The sequence below is a fragment of the Saccopteryx bilineata genome, chromosome 1, assembly GCF_036850765.1.
Source record: "Saccopteryx bilineata isolate mSacBil1 chromosome 1, mSacBil1_pri_phased_curated, whole genome shotgun sequence".
Classification (NCBI taxonomy): Eukaryota; Metazoa; Chordata; class Mammalia; order Chiroptera; family Emballonuridae; genus Saccopteryx; species Saccopteryx bilineata.
This window is the reverse complement of record NC_089490.1, coordinates 398,857,840-398,870,406: the sequence shown is the minus strand read 5'-3', so window position 1 is coordinate 398,870,406 and position 12,567 is coordinate 398,857,840. Positions and strand designations below refer to the sequence as shown.

Here is a 12,567-nt window from a genome sequence, read left to right as displayed (position 1 = left end):
CCCTCCGGCATAGACGCGTGAGGGGCTCGCAGTCCCTGTCGCCGCTGGCGGCGTGCAGGCCAAGGCGCGGAGATGGGACAGTTGTCCCGCCTACCCCCCACTAGCGCACCTGTTTGGCTTTATCTTCTCAGGTTTCTATCCTGGTTGATAAGAGCCTCCTGGAGCCAGTTTGGTTTCCTTTTTTCTGGAGTTGGAAATGTAAATTGTGTTGAAACAAATAGGAAGGTGAAATTAAAATCACGCAAGGCAATATTCCTGCGGGGGGGCTCCAGAACTCATGGCAGGTTCTGGAGAAACACCAGGGAATCGTGCTAACATCAGAGTCCTGGACACCACACCTTCCTTCTCCACGAGCCTCGGTTCTGGGCAGGCTTTGGTATCCTGCTTCTTTCTGGCAGGAAGAAAGGGTCCTGTTGGGTCAAAGCCAAAGTCTCAGGACCTAACTCTGGCCTCTGTGCACTTCTGGTTAGGAGAAAAGAAAGATCTTTCTAAAACCAGGGAGTTGATTTGATAAAAATGAAAAATAGATTAGTAGCTGCCAGGGGTTAAGGAGGGGGTGGGGGCCAGAAGAAAGTGGGTGTGACTGTGATAAGAAAACAGGAGGGATCTTTGTGGAGATGAAAATGTTTTTTGTATCTTTACTGTGTCCGAGTATCCTAGTATATATTGTACTACAGTTTTACAAGATGATACCAGTGGGGGAAACTGGATAAAGTGCAATGTTATAAAATTGCTTGTGAATTACCTAAAAATAAAAAGGTTAGGCCTTGGCTGGATAGCTCAGTTGGTTAGAACATCATCCATAAAACCCAAAGGCTGCAGGTTCTATCCCCCATCAAGGCACATACAAGAATCAACTGATGAATGCATAAATAAATGGAACAAAAATGATAATTTTTTCTCTCCCTAAAATCAATAAGTAAAAAAGTTAAAAAATAAGGTTACAAAGTGGCAAGGCTTTGGATAATAAAGATACTCTTAATTAAAGAGGTTAAAGTTTGGGGCTCTGGTTCTCCACTTTTCCCGGGCCTTTTTTATGGCAGTGCAGTGGTCTTTTAGCACTCGAGGGGGCTGTGCCTGTGTCCCAAGCAGATCCCTCAGTTAGTGACAGGAATAGAATGTGACCAAATGTGTTCATGAGCTTTGTCCAGCCCTGCAGCAGGTATATTGGTACCTGAGCTCACCATACAGCCCACAGTGACCTTCCCACACTACAAATGTCAAATCTGTGTCCCAGAAACATTAACATTTCTATTTATTGGGTCATTGAGCCTTGGGGTTTCTTCCAAACTCAAAGGGTCCACCCAATTTGGACCCTGTGCTTATCAAACTGTTTATTCCTCTTCCAGATTTCAACAATGAAATCTGTAACTGCCAATCAGCTCTTCAGTCAGTAGAATAGAATTGGTAATGAAGAGCTAACAAGACAGTTGATGACAAAATACATTTTAGGCTTTTCAAAATCTTGAAAATAGCTGTAAGACAACTCCTATCCCTCTCTCCTTACTTCAAATAGGGCGTCCATGGCCGGGGCAGGAGCACAGGGGGAGCTGAGGTTGGGACTCGTGGTCAGGACAGGGAACAAACCTCTGGAGTCAGAAGGAATCCACCTGCCGGACTGCAGCCAGGCTGCTAATACCCCGTAAATGCCTCCCGAGTGCCTGAGGCTTGAGATTGAGAACAAACCCACACTCTCATGTACAAAGGGCCTGTGAGGGTCCTTTCTCCAACTTCCTACCCAGCCCTCTCTCTTTTGTCACGCAGAACAGCCAGAGGGAAAATGTGGCTCTTAATCCAACCCAGGGTGTTCAGCTTTTGCTCACACTTTTCCATGTCGACTTATTTATCATATTTTGTGGTTAATAACTTCTCTTACCCTCATTCCACGGTAAATGTGACTTTTACCATTTTAGGGTTTTGATTATCCTGAAGCATCTAAAGCCCAACTGCACATTTATTTGCCAGGAGTCACCAGCATAGCTCCAGACTTTTTTTTTTGCCTCCCAATGTGCCAACCCAGAAATGGACCAGCATGGCTGCCCCTGGCTGGCGAGGTCTATAACAAAACAGGCAGCACCAGCAGTGGGGCTCAGGCTGCTGCTGCATCCAATCGTAAAGGTTCAGGCAGCAGCCCAGGCTTTATGTTCCACAGCACCGACATGGCACAGGGGTCTCCTCACAGCCTGTGGGCTCGCAGTGTGTCCGGGCCCCACATCCATGTCCGCTGGATCCTGTCAGGTGGAAGGAGAGGAGACCCCAACCAGGACCCCGGGTCTGTGAAACTTCGGCCTCAGAGGAAGGGTTTCCAGAACGGCACATGGCTTCCAGGCCCACCCAACATCTACCCAACCTCTTCCCCTTCTCAGCAGAGGGCCAGGCGTAGTCACAATCCTCACAGGAAGGCCATGGCCAGGAAGAAGCCTGGGAGGCAAGCCAAAGATGAGGAATCAGTGACACTTTCTGAGGCCGGCTTGGGAGGCAGGCCACTGCCGGGGGGCAGAGTGGGGGCATGCCTGGCCCCAGACGAACCTCTGGAACTACCACTGCAGGAACCCACGAGGGTCACAGGCAGCTGGCTCCGACATCGGAGAGGCCAGACTGATGAAGGCTGGCAGGGGATGAGACTTGCCTGCAGGTTCCAGGCTACAGAAGGCAGAAAGCAAGGGGGGTGGGGGTGGCAAAGGGAGACCCCCCCCACAGACTCACACCACCTACTCCTCCTCCAGGCACTGTCCTCCTGCAAATGTCTCACATCCCACAACTGCTCAGGCTTGTGGGGAATCTAGTCCACGGTGCAGCCTCTTCGAGGGGAGCCTCCGCGCACCAGGAGAAAGATGCGTTAGCTCCCCGCCGCTACCGTCAACACGCCACCACAAACCTAGTGGCTGAAACACAGACATGGAACTCTACAATTCTAGAGGTCAGAGGTCTGGTGTGGGCTCCACCGGCCAAAAATATCTGCTGGCTTTGTTCCTTTCGGGATGCCCTAAAGGACAATCTGCTTCCTACTCACGCGGGTTGTTGGCAGAATTCAGTTGCTCGCAGCTGTTGGACCGAGGTCCCATGTTTTTGCTGACTGGAAACCGAAGGCTGTTCTCAGTTTCTTTTTTTTTTTGTATTTTTCTGAAGTTGGAAACGGGGAGGCAGTCAGACAGACTCCCGCATGCGCCCGACCAGGATCCACCCCGCACGCCCACCAGGGGGCGATGCTCTGCCCACCTGGGGCGTCGCTGTTGCAAACAGAGCCATTCTAGCACCTGAGGCAGAGGCCACAGAGCCATCCTCAGCGCCCGGGCCAACTTTGCTCCAATGGAGCCTCGCTGCGGGAGGGAAAGAGAGAGACAGAGAGAAAGGAGAGGGGGAGAGGTGGAGAAGCAGATGGGCACTTCTGTGTGCCCTGGCCAGGAATCGAACCCGGGACTCCTGCATGCCAGGCCGATGCTCTACTACTGAGTCAACCGGCCAGGGCCTTGTTCTCAGTTTCTTAAGGTCACTGCATTCCTTGGTTCCTGGCCCACTTTCTCCATCTTCAAAGCCAGCACAGGCAGGCAGGCAGATGGGCAGAGTCCTCAGGTGGCATCACTGAGACGACCATTACCCTCCTTCCCCGCCCACCATAAGGACTTGTGATTAGACTGGGCCCACCGGATAATCTTCCATTTCAACAGATTTAACTTGAATCACATCTGCAAAGTCCCCTTTGGCATGTAGAATAACTTGTTCAGACTCCAGGGATTAAGGCGTAGACGTCTCTGGGAGAACTTTATTCTGCTAGCCATACCACCTAACTGCTGAGGCTCAGAGAGGCTGAATGGCTTGCCCAAAGCATATAGTAAAGGGCCACACCAGGCCTCAAGCCAGGCCTGACCCCCAGGCCACTGGGGACATTACGGTGTCTGCCTCGACTGTAGCTGCCACCTTCCCCCCAGCATGCACACCACGCAGACGCCCAGTCCTCCAGACCCGGGCCCCACAGACACAGAAACTTCTGTCTGGGAGGACAAAGGGCCTTACTTTCTCTAGAGAGAATGGCCCCAGCACGCCTAATTTGGTTGGGGATGAGAGGAACACTAAAAGATGACTAGGTGCTCGCTTCGGCAGCACATATACTAAAATTGGAACGATACAGAGAAAATTAGCATGGCCCCTGCGCAAGGATAGCACACAAATTCATGAAGCATTCCATATTTTTTAAATGCAAGAGGCTGCACCTTCACCTCTAATTTTTTTTTTTTTACAGAGACAGAGAGAATCAAAGAGAGGGATAGATAGGGACAGACAGACAGAAATAGAGAGAGATGAGAAGCATCAATCATCAGTTTTTCATCACGACACCTTAGTTGTTCATTGATTGCTTTCTCATATGTGCCTTGACCGCGGGCCTTCAGCAGACTGAGTGACCCCCTCCTTGAGCCAGCGACCTTGGGTCCAAGCTGGTGAGCTTTTGCTCAAGCCAGATGAGCCCGCGCTCAAACTGGGGACCTCGGGGTCTCGAACCTGGGTCTTTCCGCATCCCAGTCCAATGCTCTATCCACTGCGCCACCGCCTGGTCAGGTGCGTACCATATTTTTTAAATAAAATATTAAAAAAAAAAAAAAAAAGGTGGCCCTGGCCGGTTGGCTCAGTGGTAGAGCGTCGGCCTGGCGTGCAGAGGTCCTGGATTTGATTCCCAGCCAGGGCACACAGAGGCGCCCATCTGCTTCTCCACCCCTCCCCCTCTCCTTCCTCTCTGTCTCTCTCTTCCCCTCCTGCAGCGAGGCTCCATTGGAGCAAAGATGGCCCAGGCGCTGGGGATGGTTCCTTGGCCTCTGCCCCAGGCGCTGGAGTGGCTCTGGTCGCAACAGAGCGACGCCCCCGGAGGGTTTCCAGCTTCAGCAAAATACAAAAAAAAAAAAAAAGGTGACTAGATTTCAGGCTCAGTTGCCACACCAACAACCAAAGGGAGATCGGGGTTCAAGCATGACAGGTCACTCACACCCTACTCTCATCCACCCCCAAGTGATGACCTGGCCCACGTCCACACATGCTGCAGGGCCCAGCAGGTTGCAGGAGAGCAAGGCTGGAGGAGCTGGTGGCTTAATAAGGGCCTTTTCCAACCAGGGTTCTGAAGGACTTGCCTGTTACCACTGATTTCTCAACTCGAGTGGTGGCTTGAGATATAGATTTGGGCTCGAGTAATCCTCCTAAAACAGGAGGACCACTGTCCTTTGCTTCTGGGGCACAAAAATGGGGGACACTCAATCAAAACCCTTGGCAGAAAAAAAAACTCTTGGCAGGGCAGTGCAGTTACCATAGAAACTTAAGTCAGCTCTCCTCTCCTGGTGTTACATTCTTACTACATGGCAGCCCATGGCCTAATCTGTGTCCCTGGAACGGGAGCCAACCAAGGACCAAGCAGCTTGGAGCTCTCTGCTCAAGATGTGTCAACAGGAAAGCTGCCCAGGGTAAGGCAGGGACAGGTGTGACCATTGTTTGAGGTGATAGCCATGAGGCCCCTCTCCACAAAAGACAAGGGAACTGCTGAGGTACCTGTAGGTGACAAGTGGATGCCCCTCCCTCAGCACCCCTGCCTGGCTTAGGCCCTTCAGATCCTTCTTTCCCCCTCCCCTGGCCAATAGCTCAACCTGTGAATACCTGCCAGCATTCTAGGCCCTTCCCTTCAGGCCCAGACAAAAGGCTGGCTTGTGTGGAAGAAAACAAGCCTTTTAGGAGGCAGGGAACCAACTCCCCACCCCTCAGGGAAGCAGCCATGGGCAAAAGGGAACCTGCTACAGTATCCAGGCACTGGGTCCCACAGGCATCACCGACACCATACAAAAAGGCCAGGAAAGATTAGACAAAGGGGCCCTGGCCATTTGGCTCAGTGGTAGAGTATTGGTCCGAGGTATGGATGTCCCGGATTTGATTTCTGGCCAGGGCACACAGGAGAAGCGCCCATCTGCTTCTCCACCCTTCCCACTCTCCCCTCTCTCTGTCTCTCTCTTCCCCTCCCGCAGCCAAGGCTCCACTGGTGCAAAGTTGGCCTGGGCAGGCGCTGAGGACGGCTCCATGGCTTTGGCCTCAGGCACTAGAATGGCTCTGGTTGCAATGGAGCAACAGCCCAGATCAGGGTTGGATCTCAGGCGGGCACATGCGGGAGTCTATCTATCTGCCTCCCATTTCTCACTTCAGAAAAAAATACAAAAAAATTAGACAAAGGGAGGGCGAGCAGGGTCCACCTTGAGCTTCTGTCGACATAAATCAGGAAACAAGAGGCCTGCAGAAGAGGGTTTGGAGATGTGTGTTCTGATACCGAGAGCCTGAAACCAACCATCGGCTCTCACCTGGCAGCTCTGCCCTCCATCCTGGCCCCAGGAGTCCTCACAGCCTCAGCTCCATAGGGGACACTGAACCTGTACAAGTCTGTGCAGAAATCACCCACATCACCCCAGCAAAGAGAATGCAGAGAGCTAAGGCTGTCCTCCAGGGGTGGGGACGAGTCTGAAGGTTCCTTCCAGACACTGGAGGTCAGGATTCCAGCTCAGTGTGGAGTGTTTCGACGCTAAGGAGGTGCCGCCAGCCCCCCAGGAAGGGGCCTAGGGATGGAGGAGCAGCAAATCCCCCATGGTGAGAAGGGAGATGGTCAGAGAAGCAGCAGGGAGAGTAAAAAAGCTAGTCAGCCCATAAGCATTTATGGACACGGTGATGAAAGGAGAGGGGCCCTAGAGTTGACATAAAAAAGCAAGACACTAAATCGCCCCACTCTCCAACCAGGAAGGTCAACAACGACTGAGAAACGGTTGGAGCCCACTGGCTGGGGACAGGAGAGGCTGGGCCCGTAGGAAAAAGGCCTCCAGCAGCACAGCTGGCCCCAGCGGGAGAGACAGAGATACACATGGCCTTGAGCTTGGCACAACCAACAGTGCTACAGAGGTGAGCATGAAAGGCTGCCCAGTGACAACATGCTCTGTTTTCCCAAGAAGCCAGAAAACATGTCAAAAGCATGCAAAGGAAGGAGCACTCCCAGACAGCAAGGACAATGGCTGAACACACACGATCTACCACAAGACAGCCAGCCAGCAGGGACATGAGGCCATCCAGGCCTTCTTCTCCACGCCCCCACCCATAACCAACCTTAGCTCAAGTATGGAGGCACAAGCCCAGGTCAAAGGCACGATGAGTTTCTGAAGGAAGATTTAAATAAACTTTATTGTTACAAGGGGGGTCCTACGGAGCACAGCCTTATAAACTGAAATATGTGGTCCCAGGATGTCACATGGTGAAATCAAGAGGTCATGATTGCAGAAGAGGTCACTGTAACTGAAGGACATGGTCCCGGGGAGGTGGGCCAGGAATGCAGCAGACATGATCGTAGCAGGCGGGGGTTGGTCAGGTCAGGGCGAGGGAGAGCACAGCCCCTTCACTCCCGCTTCTTGTAGCTCTCCAGGTGAGACAAGACCCAGCCCGATGGCAGGAGGATACACAGGAAGCAGGAGGTGAGCCCAATGACGATTTCCTACACAGAGCACAAGAAAGAAGGAAGCCCCAGAGTAAGGAATCCCCCAGGCTTCTGGTGGTCTGAGCAGCCTTCCCAGGCAGCTGAAAGCCCCCCTCGCTGAATGAAGATTCGGGCTCCAGAGGAAACACATGGCAGATCCAAGGCCCACACTGGGCCTTGAGGTAAGTAAAGGGTTGGATATAGAAGTAGGGGCCGGCCAGTGTTCAAATCCATGGAGAAATCCATCACCAGCTAAGTGAAGGGATAGGAACAAGGACTTAAACCTCTTTACAGCTGTTCTGTTGGAACCCAGAAACCTTGCGTGGGCTGATAATTCTAAAAATGCACCTCCCCTTCCCTGCCTTGAAAACCCCTCCTCCCACCCTGGCCAGACAGGATGGCCTGGTTGGGTAGAGCTTCATCTGGAAGCATGGGGGTTGCCGGTTCCATCACGGGTCAGGGCACTCTGACCCGTGTTCCTCTCTCTAAAATCAATAAATTTTTTTTTTAAACCCTCTCTTCCCATCTCCTTTCCAGGACTGCTCTGCAACCTTTGGGGCTAAGAATAAAAAGACTTCTTACGCCATTTCCACATTCCCTATAGTATTTAGGATCACAGCAAAACTTGGAGTCACACTTGGGTTCAAATTCCTTCCTTGCAACTGAAGGGTGTGACTTTCCTTTTGACAAGTCAATACACTGCTCTTAAAATTTCAGTCCCCTGAATCATGAAGTGGAGATAACGCCCTTTCTTCTCAGGGTCATGGGGACTGAATGAGACCAGCACAGCAGTCTCAGCACAGTGCCCGTCACACAGCAGGCACTCAGCGGGTGTCAGCAGCAATTATTATCACCATTATCTTCTCAATCGCAGCGACCTCCCGGCTCTGCTCTTAACTGCAGGCCTGCTAACCCGGATTCTGAAGACTTGCGTTCAAGGCCGGGCTCTGCCACTGAGGCAATGTATGAGTGAGCTCCAAAGTGTCATTAAGGGCTAACCCCTCCCACATTTCTGGCAATAACAAAGACTTCTTAGGGTCCTCCTGCCCCACTTTCCTAACAATTAAAGCGGCAGCAATTACTATAGTCGCTGACAGCCGTCAGGCACCCGGATGAACCAACTGGCGGTGATCCGAGATCTTGGGGCAGACTGCAGGACTGTGGCCCGGTCACTACCCCCTACGCCCAAACAGCACTGCAGCTCTCCGCTATGCTGCGACGAAGCGCAGGGCACTCTCAAAGCGCCAAGGTTCAGTAAGCCAAGCTGGTCCAGCCCCGAATCTGCCGCGGGACTCCCAGGCCGGCCCGCTCCTCACCATGGTCCCGAGTTGCTCCCGCGGAGGCTTGGAATAGATCTGGGCACGCGGCACCAGGAGCCGCCGGGCCGGGCTAGTTAGGCCCCTCAGCAGAAGCGGCGACAGAGCAGACATGATCGCAGAGAACAGACTGTAGACGGATAGCAGTCGAAGCCCAAGGTCGGAAAGTCAAAATGGCTACATAGGACGGAATTTCCGGGGCTAGGAAGGCCGGGAAAAGGGAGTCCCGGAAATGACGAAAGAACACACCTCCCACCCACCCTTGTCAGTTTTTGGCGCGTTTCTCGAAACAGCCAATCCATGCCATCCTACCGCCGATGGGCGGGGCACGAAGGGGTGTCCTCATCAGTTATGCCCCGCCTCCAAGGCGGTCTATCCTGTGAGTGACATCTGTGGTCAACCTATCACACAAGTCAGAAATTTTGCGGCACTCTTGACCCCTATATCCCTTCATACAGTGCTCAAATCTCTTTCTATTCAAGAAATCCCACTCTCTGTTAGCCCTCCATTATTTCTGGCCGGAACGCCTGACACTAACCTCCTAACTGAACTCTCCTCACTATTACCCTCTCTAATTCCAGTGTCCACGTAGTGGCAACCCACCTTCCTACCTTCCTGTGTCTCTCCATCGCTATCTTCCTTCTATTTAAATATAAATTTAACTAAATCACACACCTACTTAATTTTCAGCCTGACCAGGCGGTGGCGCAGTGGATAAAGCATCGGACTAGGATGCAGAGGACCCAGGTTCGAGACTCCGAGGTCGCCAGCTTGAGCACAGGCTCATCTGGTTTGAGCAAAAAGCCCACCAGCTTGAACCCAAGGTCGCTGGCTCCAGCAAGGGGCTACTTGGTCTGCTGAAGGCCCGCGGTCAAGGCACATATGAGAAAGCAATCAATGAACAACTAAGGTGTTGCAATGCGCAATGAAAAACTAATGATTGATGCTTCTCATCTCTCTCCGTTCCTGTCTGTCTGTCCCTGTCTATCCCTCTCTCTGACTCACTCTTTGTCTCTGTCAAAAATAATAAAAAATAAAAAAAAATTTTTTTCAGTGGTTCCCATTGCTTACTAGACCAAGTCCCAATTTCTGGATGTCACTCTCCAGCCTTATCTCTAAATATTCCACACCCTCCTCCCCACCCCACCCTGCCCCAAACCTTTTGCTTCTTTGTATCCACCTAGAACACTTTCAACTCCTCCCTAGCCTTCCACTCTCACCACTCCAGCTCCTTCTTCCAGGCCTCCACTTACTGACACAGCTTACTTTATTCAGCAAATATTTACTAGTCCTCCCTGTGTTCCAGGAACTGTTCTGGACCTGTAGTCAACAAGGACGCCCTTATCACAAAACTGACATTCCAAAGAGAAGAAACAATAAAACAAGCTCTTCTTGCCCAAGGGCGGGCAGCTCAGTTGGTTAGAGCAGGGTCCCTACATGCAGAGTGTGTGGGTTTGATCCCAGGTCAGGGGACATGCAAGAATCAACAAATGATGGCATGAATGAGTGGAGCAACAAATCGGTGCTTCTCTCCATCTCTCTCTCTTCCTCTCTTTCTAGAAATCAATGAAAAAATGAAATTATAAAATGAAATTTAAAAAATAAAGAAATGAAATAAAACTTTTGGCCCTGGCCGGTTGGCTCAGTGGTAGAGCGTTGGCCTGGCGTGCAGAAGTACCGGGTTCGATTCCCAGCCAGGGCACACAGGAGAGGCGCCCATCTGCTTCTCCACTCCTCCCCCTCTCCTTCCTCTCTGTCTTTCTCTTCCCCTCCCGCAGCTAAGGCTCCATTAGAGCAAAGATGGCCCTGGCGCTGGGGATGGCTCTGTGGCCTCTGCCTCAGGTGCTAGAGTGGCTCTGGTCGCAACATAGCGATGCCCAGAATGGGCAGAGCATCGCCCACTGGTGGGCAGAGCTTCGCCTCTGGTGGGCGTGCCGGGTGGATCCCAGTCGGGCGCATGCGGGAGTCTGTCTGACTGTCTCTCCCGTTTCCAGCTTCAGAAAAATACAAAAAAATAATAATAAAATAAAAGCTTTTGGTGACAAGCTCTTGAGAGTTCCGTGGTGTGATAGTAGGCAATGGGTGGTACTTAATCAGTCAGCCTTCATGGGCCACCCTAGGCCCTGTGCCACCTCCATGCCCAGCAAACCCTGTGGTAGCACTACCCATAGGGTCAGTCTCCATGCCTAGACTGGAAGGCCACCTAAGGGTAATCCATGTCTGATTCACCACTGTCTCCAGGGGCCTGGCACATCTGACACCCAGACATTTATGAACTGCAGGAGACTGACTGAACAGGAGGTATAAGGCCAACAGGAAAGGGGTGAGGAGCCAGCCACTGAGCGGGGCCTTACCTACACAATCTTCTTCTATCTTCACAACGGGGTCATGAAGGACATGCTATTATTTCAAATATTTTTTACAAAGAAGGAAATATAGCCCTACCCACGTAGCTCAGTTGGTTCAGGTATCATCTGGATACACTAATGTTGTGGGTTTGATCCCCAGTGAGGGCCTGGGGAATTAACCAGTGAATGCTTAAATAAGTGGGACAACAATTCAATGTTTCTCTCTCAATCTCTCTTTCCCCCTTCCTCTCTAAAATCTATAAATTTTAGAAAGAGGAAGACATAAGCCTGGAGAACTGGGTGACCTGCTGAAGGTCATGCAGCTACATGGCTGCCTAGGCAAGATGCCAGGGCAGGTTCTTCTGCCAAACCCCATGCTTTAGTTATCACACAAGCTGCTGTGGAGGAGACTTTCCAGAAGTTCCAGTTTTAATGTTGTGAGCAATAGGATCAAAGGCTGTGGCAGGCCTGACTGGTGGGTGGCACAGAGGATAGAGCATGGGGCTGGATGCTGAGGTCCAAGGATCAAAACCCCAAAGTTGCCAGCTTGAGCACAGGATCATCGACATGAGCCCAAGGTTGCTGGCTTGAGCAAGGGGTCACTGGCTAGGCTTGCGCAACCCCAGCCTCACCAAGACAAAACTGAGAAGTAATCAGTGAACAACTAAAGTGACACAGCTACAAGTTGATGCTTCTCATCTCTCTCCCTGTCTCTCTCTCTCTCTCTCTCAAAAAACAAAACAAAACAAAAAACAGAGAGAAAGACAAAGAGGGGAACAGAATTGAGACAGAGGAGGGATCAAAGAGACCAGAGGAAAGAGGACAGAGGGAAAGGGGATGATAGGATGGGATAAAGCTGAAGGGAAGTGGGGAAGGCACTGTGTGGAGAGGGGCAAGGGAGATGTTGAGGGGAATACGGGGGAGGGGGGATGCATTCCAGGTGATACTAGAATCTATGTAAACACAATAAATTAAAATCAATTTTAAAAAAGGCAAAAGAGGGAAGGAAAGAAGAGAGAGAAAGAAAGGCTGCAGCAGGGGTAGAGGTGAGGTGGGGTGGCAAGGGACTGGGACAACAGGAGCTATGGAGAAACCTCAGCTCCATGAAGGCAGAGGGGGAGCACAGAAAGGTGTTAATGGACCCAGAGTGAGTGCCCCAAAGGGTGGCTGTGCCTGAGCTTTCTCTGGGTGAATGGGCTTGCAGACCCTAAGCTACCAATGCCCCCTCATCCTCCCCCCATCACCCCGCCACTCATGGGTATTGATGTCCAGCCATCTCAGCTCACCCCCACCCACCCCTACCCACCCCCACCTACCAGGCTTCCTGCCTTTACCTTGCCCATACAGCCCAGAACAGATGCTTCTTTTTTTCTTGTGACAGAGACAGAGAGAGACAGAGAGGGACAAATGGGACAGACAATAAGGC

At 51.7% G+C, this 12,567-nt stretch overlaps 1 protein-coding gene and 1 non-coding gene across 2 annotated transcripts; one reads left to right on the top strand and one right to left on the bottom strand.

The window, feature by feature from the left end:
• Positions 1-4,085: 4,085 nt before the first annotated feature.
• Positions 4,086-4,192, top strand: LOC136321598 (U6 spliceosomal RNA). Its single transcript, XR_010728745.1, has one exon. It is a non-coding gene; the product is annotated as a U6 spliceosomal RNA (small nuclear RNA).
• Positions 4,193-7,169: 2,977 nt separating this feature from the next.
• Positions 7,170-8,991, bottom strand: COX8A (cytochrome c oxidase subunit 8A). The gene is made up of 2 exons (XM_066254052.1): positions 8,794-8,991; positions 7,170-7,495 (listed from the first exon to the last, which is right to left on the bottom strand). Exons 1-2 carry the CDS (start codon positions 8,905-8,907, stop codon positions 7,400-7,402), a joined length of 210 nt encoding a protein of 69 aa, XP_066110149.1. The 5' UTR covers positions 8,908-8,991; the 3' UTR covers positions 7,170-7,399.
• Between the last annotated feature and the right edge of the window lie 3,576 nt (positions 8,992-12,567).

Excerpts from the sequence above, each read along its gene's own strand:
- COX8A (XM_066254052.1), bottom strand. The coding sequence starts at position 8,907 with ATGTCTGCTCTGTCGCCGCTTCTGCTGAGGGGCCTAACTAGCCCGGCC. Across the intron at positions 7,496-8,793 it reads GGGAGCAACTCGGGACCATG|GAAATCGTCATTGGGCTCAC; the intron begins GTGAGGAGCGGG and ends TGCTCTGTGTAG.